At 37.6% G+C, this 17244-nt stretch overlaps 2 protein-coding genes across 2 annotated transcripts in view; one reads left to right on the plus strand and one right to left on the minus strand.

The window, feature by feature from the left end:
* Positions 1-1219: 1219 nt before the first annotated feature.
* On the plus strand, positions 1220-5987 carry glrx (glutaredoxin (thioltransferase)). The gene is made up of 3 exons (XM_077529854.1): positions 1220-1540; positions 2665-2797; positions 5712-5987. The coding sequence occupies exons 1-2, from the start codon at positions 1334-1336 to the stop codon at positions 2776-2778; spliced, it is 321 nt and encodes a 106-aa protein (XP_077385980.1). The 5' UTR covers positions 1220-1333; the 3' UTR covers positions 2779-2797; positions 5712-5987.
* The window catches only part of rhobtb3 (Rho related BTB domain containing 3), a 31818-nt gene continuing 18331 nt past the window's right edge, over positions 3758-17244 (minus strand). Inside the window, exons 8-13 of the mRNA XM_077529855.1 lie at positions 15420-15529; positions 13036-13141; positions 11176-11349; positions 7121-7287; positions 6929-7025; positions 3758-5839 (exon numbers count right to left, since the gene is read on the minus strand). Coding sequence (XP_077385981.1) covers positions 5721-5839; positions 6929-7025; positions 7121-7287; positions 11176-11349; positions 13036-13141; positions 15420-15529 — 773 coding nt within the window. The 3' untranslated portion in view covers positions 3758-5720. The remainder of the gene's footprint in view (positions 5840-6928; positions 7026-7120; positions 7288-11175; positions 11350-13035; positions 13142-15419; positions 15530-17244) is intronic.

The following is a 17244-nucleotide window of genomic DNA, read 5'->3' on the forward strand; positions in this document are numbered from 1 at the left end:
GAGGTTGCAAACGGCACAATATCAAACTGTAGCATAATGTCAGACCACTGCACAACTGTTACTACCATATGTACTCTTTATATTGATTGCCTACAAATATTTTCCATACTAGTATTTACAGTAAATGTTGATTTTCTTTCAATATGTTGTATGCACCCCCACTAGTCTAAACATGGCATTCTGATTAATATTGCATGTGTGGAGTTTATATACATAAAAACCTGACAATAAATCAATCATTTTTCAATACAAATCAACTGCCAAGGAAACAGTAGTTAAAAAAAAACATACAATGTTCACATAGGCCTACAATTGTAAATTACATACATAAAAGAATAAAATAAAATGACATTACAGAATGAATTGCGTTTGTATGTCGAGTATGAAATAAGTAGCAAAACCATCTCTTTTTTTTTTGTGTTTGTTTTGTTTTATGTTTTTGTTTTTAAATCCAATCTCTTGAAGTGGCCATTTTGCCACTTTCTGAAACTTGACTCAAAATTACATCCTATTGCTCAGGTAACGACCAATCACGGCTCACCTGTTTTATCAGTTTGGTCATGTGGTGTTTGCAAGCTGAGCTGTGATTGGTCGTTACCTGAGCAACTACAATGTCATTTTCAGTTGACAGCCAGTGGCAAAATGGCTACCACCTGTCCTCATCCCAACTATTTTTGTTGTTTAATTATTAAATTTATACATTAGCACCTTTTTAAATTTTTAAAATAACTGATTCAATCAATTGTTTTATCAAAAAATAACTTGCATAATTATAGTGTTTCAAATAATTTTATTCCTTCACATTTTTTTATGTTTAAACATTTTGTTTTGTACTAAAAAATAAATTATCGTTCTAATCCTAACAATGGGGTATATGCCACAGAAGAGGCAGGACTTCAGACTTCCGTAATTTTGCACATGAGCTTTAATTCCGGTTCCGGGTTGCGACGTGTGTGCCGCGTTCCAACACTCGTATCCCCCTCCCCTGCGTCCCCCAACCTCGCGCTCGCGTCGATTTTGCGGGAGCAAGCAGGGCTTCCCAGCTCTCTGAAGTGCTTCGGACAACTGACAGACACACTACACACTCGCACCCCTTGACGGGAACACGCAACCCAGAGGTACAAAGTCGGAAGCACAAGTATTGGGACGCAGCCCACACGTCGCGAACCGGAACCGAAATCAAAGCTCATGTACAAAAACAGTCCCGCCTCTTCTGTGGCACATACCCCATTATTACCAAAATAATCGTGATCACCGCTTTTGCTGACATAACGCCGAGTCGCTCCTCCTTTGCCCCTGCCCCTCCCCGTTTGTCTTGCACTTCAAACTCAAGATGGCGCAGCAATTCGTCCAGGCTAAAATCAAAGGCGACAAAGTGGTCTTGTTCATTAAACCCACATGCCCATACTGTGTCACGGCCGAAGAGGTTTTGTCGAAGTACAAGTTCAAGCCAGGACATCTGGAGTGTGTTGACATCAGCGCGCGTCAAGACATGGGCAGCATGCAGGACTACTTCCTGGAACTCACCGGCGCCCGCACCGTGAGTTACGTTATTGTCTGTACAGACAACCTGATAATTAGTGGGTGGCTGAATGAACGTGGACGTTCATAGCAGGGCGCGTTAAATGCCAGAAGTTTACTTGGAAGAACATTATTGGAAATATGATACATGCATTTTCCGTTAGTAAGCGACTGCGCACGCTCGACGTGACGCAGCATTTTCGAGCAAAAGGCAATCATCGATTTACGATTTAACAGTAAAAGTCCTACTTAGAACACGAATCATGATTATTGTGTTCCATTCACCCCGGATATGCTCTTTTTGGCTGCATTTAAAAAAATATACAGTATAATATATGCAGTAAAACAAATGTCGTATTTGAGCTTTACTGTCGTAAAACAAAAACACTATAAATATGTTTAAACGCATAACGAGTCACTCACGTCCGTGGTCAATATCAGTGGTTTACTAGCTCACTTTGGTTTATTTTCTTACAGAAAAGCATTATAATCTCTATAAAATATTGGAGAAAAAAACAACGCTTCTACTTTCCTAATGGCAATTTGATATAATTTTAAGTTTGTCTGAAGGTACTCGCTACTAGTACACGCCAGTTTTACACTCACTACTAGCAGAGTAGTGAGGCAAAACTGCAATAATTTGTAGCTGTGTACGACTGGTACTACTACTAAAATTCTATTTCTTAATTGTTAGGGCTTCATTTGTACTATTTGTACTAGTGTGTAGACATCAATGAGTGTGCAGTCTTGCCAAACCAGTCACATGTAGTTGTCCAGATTGTCAAGTTTGTTCTACTAGTGAGGACAAAGAGCACACTAGTACATGGACATAAAGTTGGATATCACAGAAATCAAATAAATGCTCAAAGGGCATTCATGAAGATTGTAAAACAAAGCCAAATGCAATACAGGAAGTAATCTTAGAAGTGTCAAAGATTCAAGAGGAAGTGACTCGATTTATTTATTTTTAGGCATATTGTTTAAAACAAGTTATTTCACGTCCAAAATTATTTGGCCACTTGCTCTGGTTTATCCACCAATATGTTAGTATTTCCTTCCTAATAGCTTAGAAAAGTTGACTGATTTGATTTTTTTTTTTTAAGTTTGCAAATTGTCTTCTTTGTACTGTTCACTGGAATTTAGGTTCCACGGGTGTTCATTGGAGAGGAATGTGTCGGCGGCGGCAGTGACGTGGCAGCGCTGCATAAGAGTGGCAAACTGGAAGGAATGCTGCAGTCCATCGGGGCTTTACAGTGACCCGCACTAAAACTATCAGGTAGGAAAAGAGTTGAATAGACATTATAAGCAAAGTGAAAGAAATGCACACCATACAGTGATGACTGCATGACACAGGCTCTGTTCTGTGTTTACAGATGATCAATTACATACAATTTAAACACATCAGTAAAATATCCGTCTGTGCTTGGCGTTCACAATGCAAGTCATACTTGATGCGAATCAGCTTGTTGTTGTCCGAGTCGCCGCAACATGCTGTCTGGGGAGACGTTGCTTCGTTAAATATGCATGACAAGAGACACACCAAAGAGAAAATGCAATTGAGGTTATGCTCGTTTTTCTCTTGACAAGGCAAACCAGTCAGCGGCCACAAATGAAGTACACAGTTAAATAGCAGCCAACACAAGAGCTCCATCAATTTTTTTTTTGCTTGATAAATTGTATTGAGTTTATTGATATGCAGTTTTCAGTGGTGAACAACTGCGTTGCGTTGTAGCCCTTTGTAATATTAAGGTTATCTAATTTCTTACCTACCAACGCCAGAATCAGCTCACATTATGCTACAAGCGCAATAATTTATTTTCAAATTAATATATCTGACTGTGTCAGTCATTATTACTCAGCATTATCTTTGTGAAGATTTTTTTCAGTTGCTAACAAGTTGGCTAAAAAAAAAAAAGAAAAAAAAAAAAAAAAAGAAAAAAAAAAAAAAAAAAAGTTGGCTAAAAAGATGTCCTCCATGTCAATAGGGGGCAAGCTGAAAACCTCACCAAAGGGGTCGAGATAATGCATTGGCACTATTATTCACTCAATTGTTCCCAAAACCTACAAATACCTTTTTAAATAGTTTGTCTTTCACCCTCAAACACGTATTATATACATATATATATATATATATATATTTATTTATTTATTTATTTATTTATTTTAATGCTAGAACATACAGAAGGCTTTGATGCAGCTAATGACCTGAAGAGGTGGCTTAAAGCAATGGCAGTTATTACAAAACACGCCCAGCAGGAGGCATCAGAGTATACGAGATCAGCCAGGGCTATGTTGCAACAAGCTCTTTTTGCCAGTGTTTTCAACAGGTTTGCGAATAATGATGAAACTTAGCTATATTCTAATTAGAGCTGTCAAAGGATTATTATTTTTTTAAATTGGGTCAATGTCTTAGAATATTGATCAATCATGATTAATCACTTAATTAAGGCTATTTAGCAACATTTTTGGCAACCAAATTTAAACAGTACTTGTTAATTTTTTCAACATTTAATGTTATGAGAACGTAAAAAAAAAATTCATCCACTGCACACACTCATCCTGCTCTTTCATAATTTAAAATAGAAAAAAATGACCGAATTCACTGTCAGCCCAGCAAAAATGCATCATTTGACATCTTTTTCCGTCAATGGCATTGAATGAGTTAAAAGTAATTAATTTCATGCATGTAGTTGCTCAAACACAACCTTACCTTTCCCTATAAGGATCATCGGACAGAATTAATAGTGTGATTAATCTGCATTAATACATGATTAATGCAATATTTTTTTGTGATTAATTCATTAGTTAACTCTGACTTTGACAGCACTAATTCTAATGCTAATTGCTGCAAAACAGAAACAGATAGAAACATACATTTTTTTGCAGATGAAAGAAGAGACGCTAATCTTTCTTTTGGTAGGTTCCATGTTTTTATAGCAATAGAACACAATATTCTGTGGGCCTTGCAAAATCAGTCAAAATGCAGTAAAACAGCCGAAGGGGGTTGCTTCAGTGAAAATGGCTGCGAGTGAATGAGTTAATGAGGCCTAACCCAGGTGCGGACTGGTCGCCAACCAATTGCTGGGAACTTCTAATATGTAATCTCCTCTATTGAATTTTTGTGGCATAGTGCAACATTAGCAACAACTTCATGAGTAATTTCATCAGTCATGCACACTCTTCATTTACTTACTGCTGAAAGTCGGCTTAGTTGTCTGTTTAAATGCACAGCAAACATTTGTTTCATCAAAAATATTAATTAAAGCTTGTATGAAAATCACCAGTGATACTGTACAGTTAAACAAAAACAAAACAAAAAAAATACTGTTGGAATATAAAAAATGTCTATATATTAGAAAAATAATTGCAGCACCAAATAATCATAATTGAAGTGAAACCCATTCCAAATAGAAACGGATACAATGAATTGTGTATCTAATCAGAGGCATTGTGGTTTTTAATGTTCCAACATATTGATGGATGTGAATGTTTCCTCGAAAATCTCAACACTCCCGATCATGCAAGTGTGACAAAAGTTATTGCCTGCCTATTACTATGGATTTACTTTGTATGCAGCACGACACATGGATGATTTAATTGTCAGTCAATTTGAAACGTCCACGTCTGACACAGACTACAAGTTGAATGAAGGCAATGTCATGTCATAATCAAATCTCTAATATAGATTGGAAATCAATGAATATGAGCACAGTAACAATGGTTGTGCCACCTGTGACGATTTTATGACCTCGCCTTCCACAGTTTTTGCTGAATGAAATTAGAATGTAGCCACTTGACGGGTTGATGCTGATCGAGGCATGACGATATGCAAATGTTTTGATTGTGTCCACTACATGGGAGCTACACATCCTGACAGGGCAGGTGTCAAGTAGAAAAAGAAAGAAACTTCCAGTCATTGAAAGGACAAGCACATGATCCTGATGGTTGCTTGTCCGTGTGATGATGTCATTCAAATGTCACAGTTTTGAGAGTCACAACACGGCATCCATCCACCAGGAATAGAATCTCCCATGGGGCAGTCGCTTTATTTTATTTTTTAAAATGATTATACTGTATTTTTGGAACCCCACTGGTTAATGTGACTTCTTCCTGACACTTTCCTCTTGGTAAAGGGACTCAAATGTGTTCATGTTGTTTCTTCATGTTGATTGGTCTTTCTCTACCTCCAGGTGACGTCGTCACATGACCATGCAGCGAGACTTGCGTAATTTGCGTCGCCGCTGCTGGTACTCACTGAGCTCCTGCAGATATCCTCTGGACGGCCAGCGCAGCCTCTCTACCTGCTCACGCTCCTCCTCTGAAACACAAACACACGTTGTACTTGTACTGTATCCAATCTCACGTCCATGTTGCTGTATCAAAACTTCTTGTGCCCTTCAGTGCCCGTCCAAAGACTAAAATGAGCCTTGTGTGTATAAGGGATGATAATAAAATATACCACAGGGTCTTGAGTGTCGTTTGACTTTCATTTTATGAACCAGCCGTTTAATTAGCCTTCATCAGAGCTTCTTCCAGGGGTGCTTATTTTTCAGTTTGGAGTACTAGGTAATACATGTACTGTATATGCAGTAAGCTATAGGAGGCTTTTATTTGTATAATTGCATTTTTGTGACATTTCAAAGGATTTTCTTATGTATAGAAATAATAAAATGTAATGTCCCTCCTGCACTGTAGATGGCGCTATTTACCACAAAACGTTGTAATCCGCCTCAATATGGGAGTCTAGAGAAGAAGAATCTACAGTACCACCAAAAAGATGACAAGTTTTTCGCAATGTTGTGTTGGTTTCCTTGTGAAACGTTATTGTTTAAAGTAACTTATATGTTCAGATAAGCTGTTTTGGACGGAATATGCTCACGTTATTTTGCACAAGCTTAAAATAAATGCATGAGCCGAATGACGAACGAAGAACGTAAATCAGGAAACAGAAGTACGGAGTGGCCTTCCAAATAAAAATCACATTTGAAAATAAGATTTAAACATCACAAAACAGCTAGAGTAATATACACTTAGTATATATGCGCTAACGTTTTTAGTCTAGAAGTGGGGTTTTTATAACACTGTTAATAACATGTGTAATAACATTATGTTATTGTTAATACCATTATGTCTAAATAAAGTGTTAGGATTAACAAAAATGAAACAAGTGGAGAAAATGTGACTTGTTCCTTAAACAGAACAAGAATAATTGTTCATAGACTGAATAATTTTTTTGTCCATTGTTGATAAACAGCACATTATGGGCAAAAATCTCCCGTGTGCTTATGTACTTAAAATACATTTCAATATTTCGAGACTGATTGAAATTAATTGCTTATGAAATGAATTATCCTTGAAACCACCCATTTATACAAGTTTGGCTCCGGCATTGGCAATGCATGCTGACCTGAGAGCTCCAAGAAGTCAGGTTTGTGACTGAAGATCAGGTAGTTGTTGGCAATGAAGTGGAGGAGCCACACGTACAGCTGCTCCGCATTGTGACACTATCAAGCAAAGGAAGGAAAGCACTTTTCTATAATTCGGCCAACTTGAGTGTTTTTCCTGAGAATCTGACCTTGCCAAAATTCAAAGCACCGACCTTTGCCCGTCGGAGTAGTCGGATGACGCTGATGCCGGTTGACGCCAGCTCTCTGCTGGGCATACTCTGCAGGTAAGCGCATACGCAGACCTCGCACAGATGCTGCAGCCGTTTCACCTGGTACATCTCCGCACACACCAGCACGGCCATGGCCTGCAACACGCTGGCTACCAACAACAACAAAACCACAACAGTGTCAGTGCAGTCTGCTGCATGCTGCGGCGAGGTGACACATTTGAGGGGGAAAACTGTGAGGTAAACATCATCCACAGGGAAGAACAGGTCACGGAATGTTCTGATTAAAATTGCTCACGGTGCATAAACAAGTTTTACACCTTTGCCTTGAAATTGGAGCAACATTGCAGTCGTTAAGTAGAGAGGGCCATTGATGGATGGATAGATAAGTATTATAACATACTGACTGCCTTGCAAAAGAATTAGCCCCCTTCAACTTTTTGACCTTTTGCCAAATTTCATACTTAAAACATTAAGATTATTATTATTATTTTTCCCGTAAAAGATTCCACATCGAGTGATAATTGGGAAGTGTAATGAAATTTATACAATATTTTAAACTTTAAAACAAATAAATGAATAGTAGGGCGTGTAAAATTATTCACCCCCTTTTCTCTCAGTGCAGCCAACTTACTCGAAAACTTCCTAGTCAAGGTGCAGAGCTAAATACAATTGAGAATCTGTGAAAAGATCTGAAAACTGCTGTTCACAAACGCTCTTCATGTAATCTAGGCTGGAGCTGGAACAGTGAAGAATGTGCAAAAATTTCAGTCTCTAGATGTGCAAAGCTGATAAGAGAATACATAGTAAGTAAATAAATAAATAAATAGTAATTTTGGAGATTGGGGGGTTGAATATTTTCTGAAACTATATTGAAAATATTGTATAAATTTTGTTCTAAATGTGCGGCCATTAGATGGCAGAAGGTACACTTTTTGACATTTTTGTTTGGTGGTAGTATTTTTCTACTGTAAAGTATGTGCCTTGGCTCATAAACGGTTGGAAAGAAATAAGCTTACATTTATTTTCATGACCTTGGTCATTGTCCATTTACGGATTACACTGCCCCCAAGTGGCCAAATGTACTTGCCATAAAGATATATCATATTATGGTTTACCTGTATTACAGAAATGCAGGTATTGTATTGTTAAAAGTTTTAACGTCAAATGTTGGCTAAATTTTATTTATACTGTGAACGCCCCATTTATCAGGCCCACCCACAATAGCTCGAAATCTGTAATATAGAAACATGATTTATCCCTCCCACTCACTTTTAACACTAAACATGTTTACTTTTCAAACATAATCGTTAGCGCATTGAACATAAAAAAAAATAAAAAAATAAAAAAATCTAGCATGGAATGATACTGTACTGTATATGCAAAGATTTATCAATTTATTTTGTATGTAATAATTGGTCTTCATGGTTTGGTTAATAGTACATCACATGATCAACAGCTGCAAACTCTGCACGTGTGTACCAGCTCCCGATTTAGGTCACCTTTACTACAAGAGCAAGTAAGTATCCTGTTGTTGTTGCCAAGATGTCAAATGACAACCTCACAGGCAGGCGTGCGTGCGGCACCGTTACGTAATGTCACAAGGTAAACAAAAATGTCTCCTAACTTAACCTGACTGCTGTCACTCAACATCCTCCTCTAATAAATTTGGCTTGCTTGTTTGCATGCACTTTAATGGACAGCAGGTATCCCTAACACAGATTTTTTTTTTTAATATAAATGATCAAATTAAGATACTATATGTTTCCAATGTGCTATGTATGCTATGCGTAAAGTACGCGGATCATTGCAAATGGTATCCTGCCTTCCTTGATGACATACCCTTGCTTTGCCCTTGAATTCTGAGCTCTTACACAACAGTCAGCAGCTGCAGCCTCTGGAGATTTTTTTATAGGTTCGATTCTTCATTCTCGTGACTCAAAATGAAAACCTATGTTTGGAGACAGACCTGCTCATCCTCCTTGTACAAAACTGTACCTTTGTTTGTTTTGGAGTTATAAATGGAATACCTGTTGAAAAAACACATTATGGTATCATTTTATTGTTACTATTTTATAATAATTACACAGTATTTGATCTCTCCTATTGTGCTGTCTGGTTGATGTGGGACAACAGTTGTGGCATCACATGATGCGATTACAATCATGACATCATTCAAAATGCTGCATCAGGGCAAGTGTGCCACTCACGTTGCCAGCAATGAGTTGACTGTCTTTAAGTGCTCTATTTCACCAGCAACTGTATGTAATATTGTTTGTTATGACTTTGCCTTTCTATTTTGACCTTTTAATGTCATTTGCGCATCAAGGTCTGGAGAGAATAATCATTTGCAATTAGTTTAAAATGTAAAATGAAGTGTGACAGGTTGAGAGGGACAACAAAAGCACACGAGTCTGTGATCTGACACAAGAGTCACGTGTGGATGTTGTCATGGCGAAATCTAAATTCATGTTAAGCTCATTGCTGTTCTTTTTGTTGCCCCCGGGGAAGCGACGACACGGGCAGCATGTTGCGGTCGTGCAGATGCTTGATGCGACTTGTCATCTGTGCTTGTGTCGGAGGCTGCGTTCAGCCAGAGAGGCCTCCAGGAAAAACACACTCAAGTCATTTTTCATCTGGGATGGCTGCTTATTCATGGCATGCTTTTAATAGACGGTCCAAAATTGTAACCAAAATATTTTGAGATTGAGTTGAACACATTGAACTGTTTTCGTAGACGGGTGGCCGTTTGCCGTAAAAACGAGTGCGTCATCATGTCTACCTTAGCACGTTTGTGAATTTGGTAGACGCGCTACATCTCCATGGTCGTTTTGGCGGATGAAGCTGCCACGCCTTTGGTGCATCTGGCTATTTGGTGACAAAATTTGGTTAGATTTTAGACTCGTAGAAACCAAGGCTGACTTGTGGTGCAGGTGATGCTCTGGATATTTTGGTGATTGAGGTGTACACAAATTTGGTGAATCTGTGAAAAGTGAAGCATACATATGTAGGGAATTTTCTATATTCTTCATATTAAAAACTGTACGTGACAGATGCATACATACCAGGGTTATAGTTTTGGAACTTTCATTTTAGTTAGTTTTTATTTTGTTTTGAGTTTTTTTTTTCTGTTTGTTTGTTTTTTTTAATTAGTTTTCGGGGTGGTTCTGTTTTTATTAGTTTTAGCTATTTAATAAATGCTTAGATTCGTTAGTTTCAGTATTAGTTTTAGATTAAAAAAAAAAATTGTATACTTGTGCACAATATTTAAAAAACACCATGGTAGCAACTTCATCTAAAAATACTTTTCTATTGGCTGTTGCTAGATGACGTCACTTCTGTGTGACACACTTTCAAACGTCCTTATTCCCGTTAAAATCAAAATAAATCTACCGTACTTAAAACCACATTTGAAATCATCCCCAAAGGCTCATGCATTAAATTAATTACCAAAGACTAAAACAAAGGACATTTTTGCTCTAATTATAGTTAGTTTTTTAAACATAAAATGTAGTTCCACTTAGTTTTCGTTTATTAAAAACCATTTTCGTTTTTATTTCATTAACGTACTTGTTTTTTGAATTGTTTATTCATTAGTTTTAGTTAACTAAAATAACCTTGATACATACATGACCGATTCCCATAAAACTTTATAGACTGGAGGCACATCGGTCAGTTACAGCAGAAAACTAATGGGGCCTCAGATTATTTTATTTTTTTTTAAACTTTTAACTGCATGAATATTAATACCCAAATTCAGGATTTGCATTAAAATTGGGTATTTATATAGGCGTTTATAGTTGTTGCTGATCCAAATTAGAATTTGGCTACAATGGAAGTTTGCGCTCGACTAAGTGCAGAGTTATAAATGCGTTATTCTCCCTGACTTATTTAAATTCAAACGCAGAGCCCAAGAGAGTGCGAATGAATAAAACATTAAGTGGAAGTTTCAGCATCATACATACACAATTGGAGGATTTAATTAGGGCAAACCAAGAAGATTCTTCTGACGGAACGTGGTTTGCATGCGGTAAACGTACCAGGACAACACGAGTCAGTGTAGAGGTACTCCAGGAATGACAGGAAGGTATCCGACGACACCCCATGGATGGGAACCACTCGACTCCGGGCCTCTGCGTACTTCCCGCTAAACATGGCCGCCATGACGTCACAGCGCGCGACCAGCACTGCCCGGTGTGCTGGCAATACACTCCCTTGAATAAACACATCAGACAGACAGTAAATTTACACTGCGAGTAGTGGGAAGAGATTCCTTTGCACCCCCAATGTGGATGAGTGAGAATCTACAAAGCAATTATTTGCTCATGACTGACCTTCCAAAAGGTTTCATGTAATGCATTAAAATGGGTAATCCAAATAAAGAGTACTGTACAAATTAGTGGATACATTTGTGGAGACTGGAGTAAAGTTGCATTTTACAATTTAAAAAATGTGCAGAATTTCACAAGTTACTTATTGTTAAAGATTAGATCTCTCTAATATGAAAAAAAAAAAGAAGGACTGAGCTGTCACCAATGTCTTACAAATGCAATTATGCCAGCTAGTGGCAGAAAAATTACCACAAAACAAATCAATATTACACTCGTTTTTTACAGTACATTACTTTTTTTTTATTTTAACTAGTGCTGTCAAAGTTAAAATGTTAACTGATGAATTAATCACAAAAAAATTATCGCATTAATCATGTATTAACGCAGATTAATCACATTATTGATTTTGACCACAGATAAACGTTAAATGTTAAAGGTAGCACAGGTTATGTCTGAGCAATAAACATAGCTACATGCATTAATTTTAAGCATTTAACAAATGTTTGTGTATGACATTCAGAATATTTGTTCATGTCAAAATATTGGGTCATTTGTTCCCCCATTTTAAATTATATAAGTAATTTACTGATTAGAAAAAGAGGAGGCTGAGCGTGTGCGGTGGATGCAATTTTTTCACAATATTAACTCATTCACTGCCATTGACGGTTATAGACGTCAGTATTCCATTTTGACTGGGATGGCAGTGAATGAGTTAACTGTAAAAAAAAAACCCCACACAAAACAGGTGCTCTTCAAATTTGGCAGCGAAAAAAACGTTGATAAAAGCCTTTTTAATTAAGTGATTAATCATGATTAATCAAAATTCTAAGATGTGATTAATCTGATTTAAAAAATGTAATAATTTGACAGCTCTAATCAACTCTAATCTTGTGATTAATTATGAAATCAATGACTAAAACATGCAGCCAAGTTTCTACAGTATAAAAACTTATTGTACATTTAGAACAGATATAAAATTTGTAATTAATTGTGAGTTAACTATTGAATTCATGCGATTAATTAAGTATGATTACAAATTTTAAATGCCGGACACCCCTAGTACAAACGCAATGTTGTGTTCCAATTTAGCTGACGTTATGAGTAACGATCTTTCCGAACGGGCTCTTGAAATCAACAGGAAATAGCGACACATGGAGCCTGTGCACAAGCCGTGACATTTTTCGCTGAGCGCCATTCAGAGGCACTAACAGCTCTGGCACAGCACTCAAGCTGCAATTATTCTTGGAAAAAAAAAAAAAATGAACATAACACACTCGCTGAATAATCCTGAACTGGTTTGAACTCACAGCTACAAAGAGAAGAGCGTCTCGCTGTCCTTGTTATCATCTTGTTATCTAGGGGGTCCTTTAAAAAAAGATACGTGGGATGAAACGCAAAAAGGATGGATCACAGTTTGTCCTTTGGTCTGTTTTATCGCATTTTATCTTCTTATGGATGAGCAGGCCTGTCGGCAAGCTCATAATTCAATCAAGCCCCGATCAAATGTGACCTTCCTCTCCCGTGTGACTGCGCATTCATTTGTGAATGCTAATTACAGCGTCAACCCACCCTGCACCATGAAGATGACATCCGAATAAAGAGGGGAATTGAAGAGGTTGACGAGAGTCTGGGGGCCGAGCTGGGCCGCGCGCGCGCTGGGGGTATCTCTGGTGCCCTGCACGTACACACAGCAAGCCAAAAGAGGAGACGACAGTGGGTTAAACACCTGAGCTGGGATGACAAGCTGTTACAAGGCAATTGCTATTCTGAACATTTATCTCGCATCCCCAGTGGAATACATATGGCACCTCTGATAGTCTCACGGAGCGCTGGCCAGACACACTTAAATTCCAATGCCAAGCGCGTCATTACAGAGGTAAAAACGTATTTTTCAATCTGTCCCATTTGTGCTGTTGAGCAAATATGACTGCTCCCGATATATACAGTGTGGTGACGGCAATATGTAACTCGTGTTTTCAAAGATTAGTTTAAATTTATTTAGTAATGCGCTCAGACGTATTTCCTGCCCCTACCATTTTTTATTCATTTACACTGCAGTCCCACTTAACTCATTTGATACCAAAAATGTATAAATACGTTCTATTTTAAACATTACTATGCGACCACAGACGTATTTATACGTTTTCTGTTTTTTTGTTTTTTTGTTTTTGAGCATAGAGAAGGCTTTGATGCAGCCTCTGAAATGAAGAGAATACTTGAAGCAATGGTAGTTATTACATAAATGGCCAGCAGGTGGCAGCAGAGTATATGAGATTAACCAGGGCCATGTTGCAAAACGCTCTTTTCCCCACTAGTTTAAACAGATTTGTGAATAATGATTAAACTTAGCTATTTTCTAATGCTAATAGCCGCAAAACAGAAATATATAAAAATATATATATTTTTTCCTGATGAAAGAAGAGACTCTAATCTTTCTTTTGATGTAGGTTCTATGTTTTTATAGCAATAGAACACAATCTTATGTGGGCCTTGCAAAATCAGTCAAAATCCAGTAAAACAGCCGGGAGCGAAGGAGGTTGCTCCATTGAAAATGGCTGCCAGTGAATGAGTTAATAACTATTTTAAAAATGTGACTGCCTATTTACATGAATCTTAAACAATAACATGTAATTAATATAAATGAATACAGTGGGGGATGCTCTTATAAATACATTGGAGAATTGTATTTATTTTAGCACAAAAAAATTCCCAAAAGTGAGTGATAAAAATGGCCGCCCCTCAAAATGGATAAAAACGGTTGGATTTTGCTGCTTAACTCATATTTGACAAACACAACATTAATCAGAATGCCATGTTTGGACGAGTGGAGGTGCTTACGCCATATTAGGGTATTGTAAAGAACATTTTTGGGTTGCCTTCGCATTTAAAAATACTTTTTGTTTTTAATTATTGAAAAACAAATTCTACACTACGCGAAACACGAGTATGTGTGGATTCCTGAATCCGCTTTCTTACCCAAATAGTAATAGTAAATACTAATTCACATGTAGTGTAAATGAAGTTTTAGTATGATATACAACATTGGTGCGCTGTTCGGCGACCTGTCAGCCTTCTCCGTTCTGTCTCCCTCTGTTGGTCATAAGCAATTTTGTTAGTCTGCACTCCTGCATGTGTAATGGCAATTCAATTCCATTCCATATACCAGTGTATATGTTGCCTTTGAACACAGGCCTTGTATTGGATATCATCTGATTGTGCAGGTGTATTTAATATCTCCTGTATGGTATTTTCACAACGTATGGAAGCAGCATTGTGCACAAGGTCCTTGATTGCGTGTTATCTGTTAAATATATTATGACGAGACATTTAAGGGGGTTCATCCTGTTGAAGTAATGCTTCAGCTTGTCCTAAGACGTCCATCCTAATGTCGATTCGGTTCTTCTCGATGGGCCTGCACATAGACCACCTCCCACCTCTCTTAATCTCACTGAATTGAGAGCAAGAAATCCTGCTGATGAATTTCACGCCTGAAGTCTTGTATTAAGACCTGACAGAAAATCTACTTTTGCTCCTTCGAGAGCATGTCTTGTTTATTTACTGTTAATTCCCACAGTATCAGAGAGGTGATTAGGCTGAGTAATTATGTAAATATGCTAATTATAACAGCACTGTGGCAAAACAAGATCTTGCTGATTAAGTCAATTTAAAAACATGTTTGGAAAATCAAAGAGCAGATTTATCATGTCACAGATTAGAGTGAATGTACTTAACTCCTTATTTGCTAAGGAGAGAGATATTGCACCACTTGTAATGAACAAAAGATTTTCTAATAAGAAGCAGCAATTTTTCAATTAAGTAACCCAATCTGTTCAAAATTCACAGTTACCATTTGAGTGGGTGTGCAAAATCTCAGATTTTTTTCCCCGTTTTGTTATACTGTAGGTATGAAGAAAGCAGCCGAGAAAATGTGCGAGGACAAACTTAGAACTCACCCTTTCTCTGCCAATAAGTGATCGTATGCGCTCCATAAGCTGAGCCACTGCAAGCGAGTTCTTCAGCTTCTCTTCCAAGGCCTCCTGGAGGTGCTCCCACTCCCACGCTCCTACAAAACAACAAATGCATTGATTCCGTGGACCTCCTAAAGTACAAAGTTTATTGAAACACATCTCAAAGTCCTCGGTTGCAGGTCCTGTTTTAAGACACCCACATACATGACATGGATTGTCAAAGAATACCCCAAATGTGTTATATAATCTGTGATGGTCAGGATCATTAGTTCAGTTTGAAAGGCTTTGTTTCAGTTGAACTCTTTTCTTAATTGGTCAGTTAGATCATTCAGAATACAATGTTGTTTTTTAATTTCTGGTTGGTGGCTCAACCCTCATTGACACTTGTACAATCATGTAAGACCCTATTACAATTATAACAGTATATCAGTTATTTTTGCTTTATTATATTTTACATCCTCCTGATACCAGGAAAAAAACAAATATTGTCCAATCATGTTTATTTTGATATTCCCCAATCTTTGTGAAGTAACTGGAATACTGCAAAAGAAATATATATATATATATATATATATATATATATATATATATATAAAAGTGTTTATTTTTAAGCTATGATGTGTCCACTACAGAGGACATTTTTTTAAAACTTAAATGCTAGGCTCAAATACAATTAAAATAATTCAAACAATACTTTAATGTGTTCTTAAGAGTCTTATAGAACACATGCTAACAACATTTAAAGCAGGGGTGGCGAGATCCGGTCCTCGAGGGCCGCAGTCCTTCAGGTTTTGGATATTCCCCTTCTTCAACACAGCTGATTCATGATCTGCTCATCAGTAAACTCTGCAGAAGCCTGATAACGAGCCTGTTAATTGATATCAGCTGCACTTCGAATAGGGAAATCTATAAAACCTGCAGGTGTCCGGCCCTCGAGGACTGCAGTTTGCCACCCCTGATTTAAAGCCTAAATTTGTTCAATAAAAAGTGTTATACACTTCTTTTTCCTCTTCCCTAAAAAGTGATTGCACTGAGGGAAGCCCCACCCCTACACATTTGGTATCATTGGAAAGCTCTGAATGCCCTCTAAATATCACAAAATGAGTTAATTCAATCGTATGCACTGGGTGGGAGATATTCAGGTTTAAAAAGGTCCACTACAGAGGACAAATTTGAATTGCTGGTAGTCAGGAGGATACAGTGATGTGTAATGTTTCCCATACAGACAAACACTTATAAAAGTGATTATCAGTGTGAGCCAAAAATATCCCCTCTGAGACTGTTTTTCTTTTTTATGACATTTGCTATTAGGTAGACATCAGCCTGTCATGGATGTCTTCATAGATCATATGCTTGATGATGCTCAGCTTTTATGGATGGGGCCTTAAAGAGACAGCAACTGGAATGTCTTGTTGATGACACAGAGACAACTAAGAGGAAAAAAAATAGTGGTTCATAATTCAATAATGGATTTTTGGGGGGGCATGACATCATGCAAGACACACCTGCAAGATTTGTTTTGTGATATTTTCTGGCACTATTTTCTATTTTTTATTTTCTTGCCCAGCACAATTCTAGCACAAAGTGCAGGTATAAGTGGGCATTTATTTTGTGCCGTTGTGGGAGCGAACGCAGTCGACTCATTTAAAGGGAACTGCAAACTCCCTGCACCCTCATCAGGTGGAGTAGAAAATGGATGTTCTCAACTTTGGTGGCATATTATTCCAACTGGACACCATAACATCTCATATTAGTTCTGATACTGGATACTGGAACTGGAATAGGATAAACTGGATTGATTACTACGCCA

Source organism: Festucalex cinctus, chromosome 8, assembly GCF_051991245.1.
Source record: "Festucalex cinctus isolate MCC-2025b chromosome 8, RoL_Fcin_1.0, whole genome shotgun sequence".
Taxonomy (NCBI): domain Eukaryota; kingdom Metazoa; phylum Chordata; class Actinopteri; order Syngnathiformes; family Syngnathidae; genus Festucalex; species Festucalex cinctus.

Bases quoted from the DNA above. Each gene is read 5' to 3' on its own strand.
- glrx (XM_077529854.1), top strand. From the start codon at position 1,334: ATGGCGCAGCAATTCGTCCAGGCTAAAATCAAAGGCGACAAAGTGGTC. The intron at 1,541-2,664 runs GTGAGTTACGTT...ACTGGAATTTAG, and splicing joins AACTCACCGGCGCCCGCACC to GTTCCACGGGTGTTCATTGG.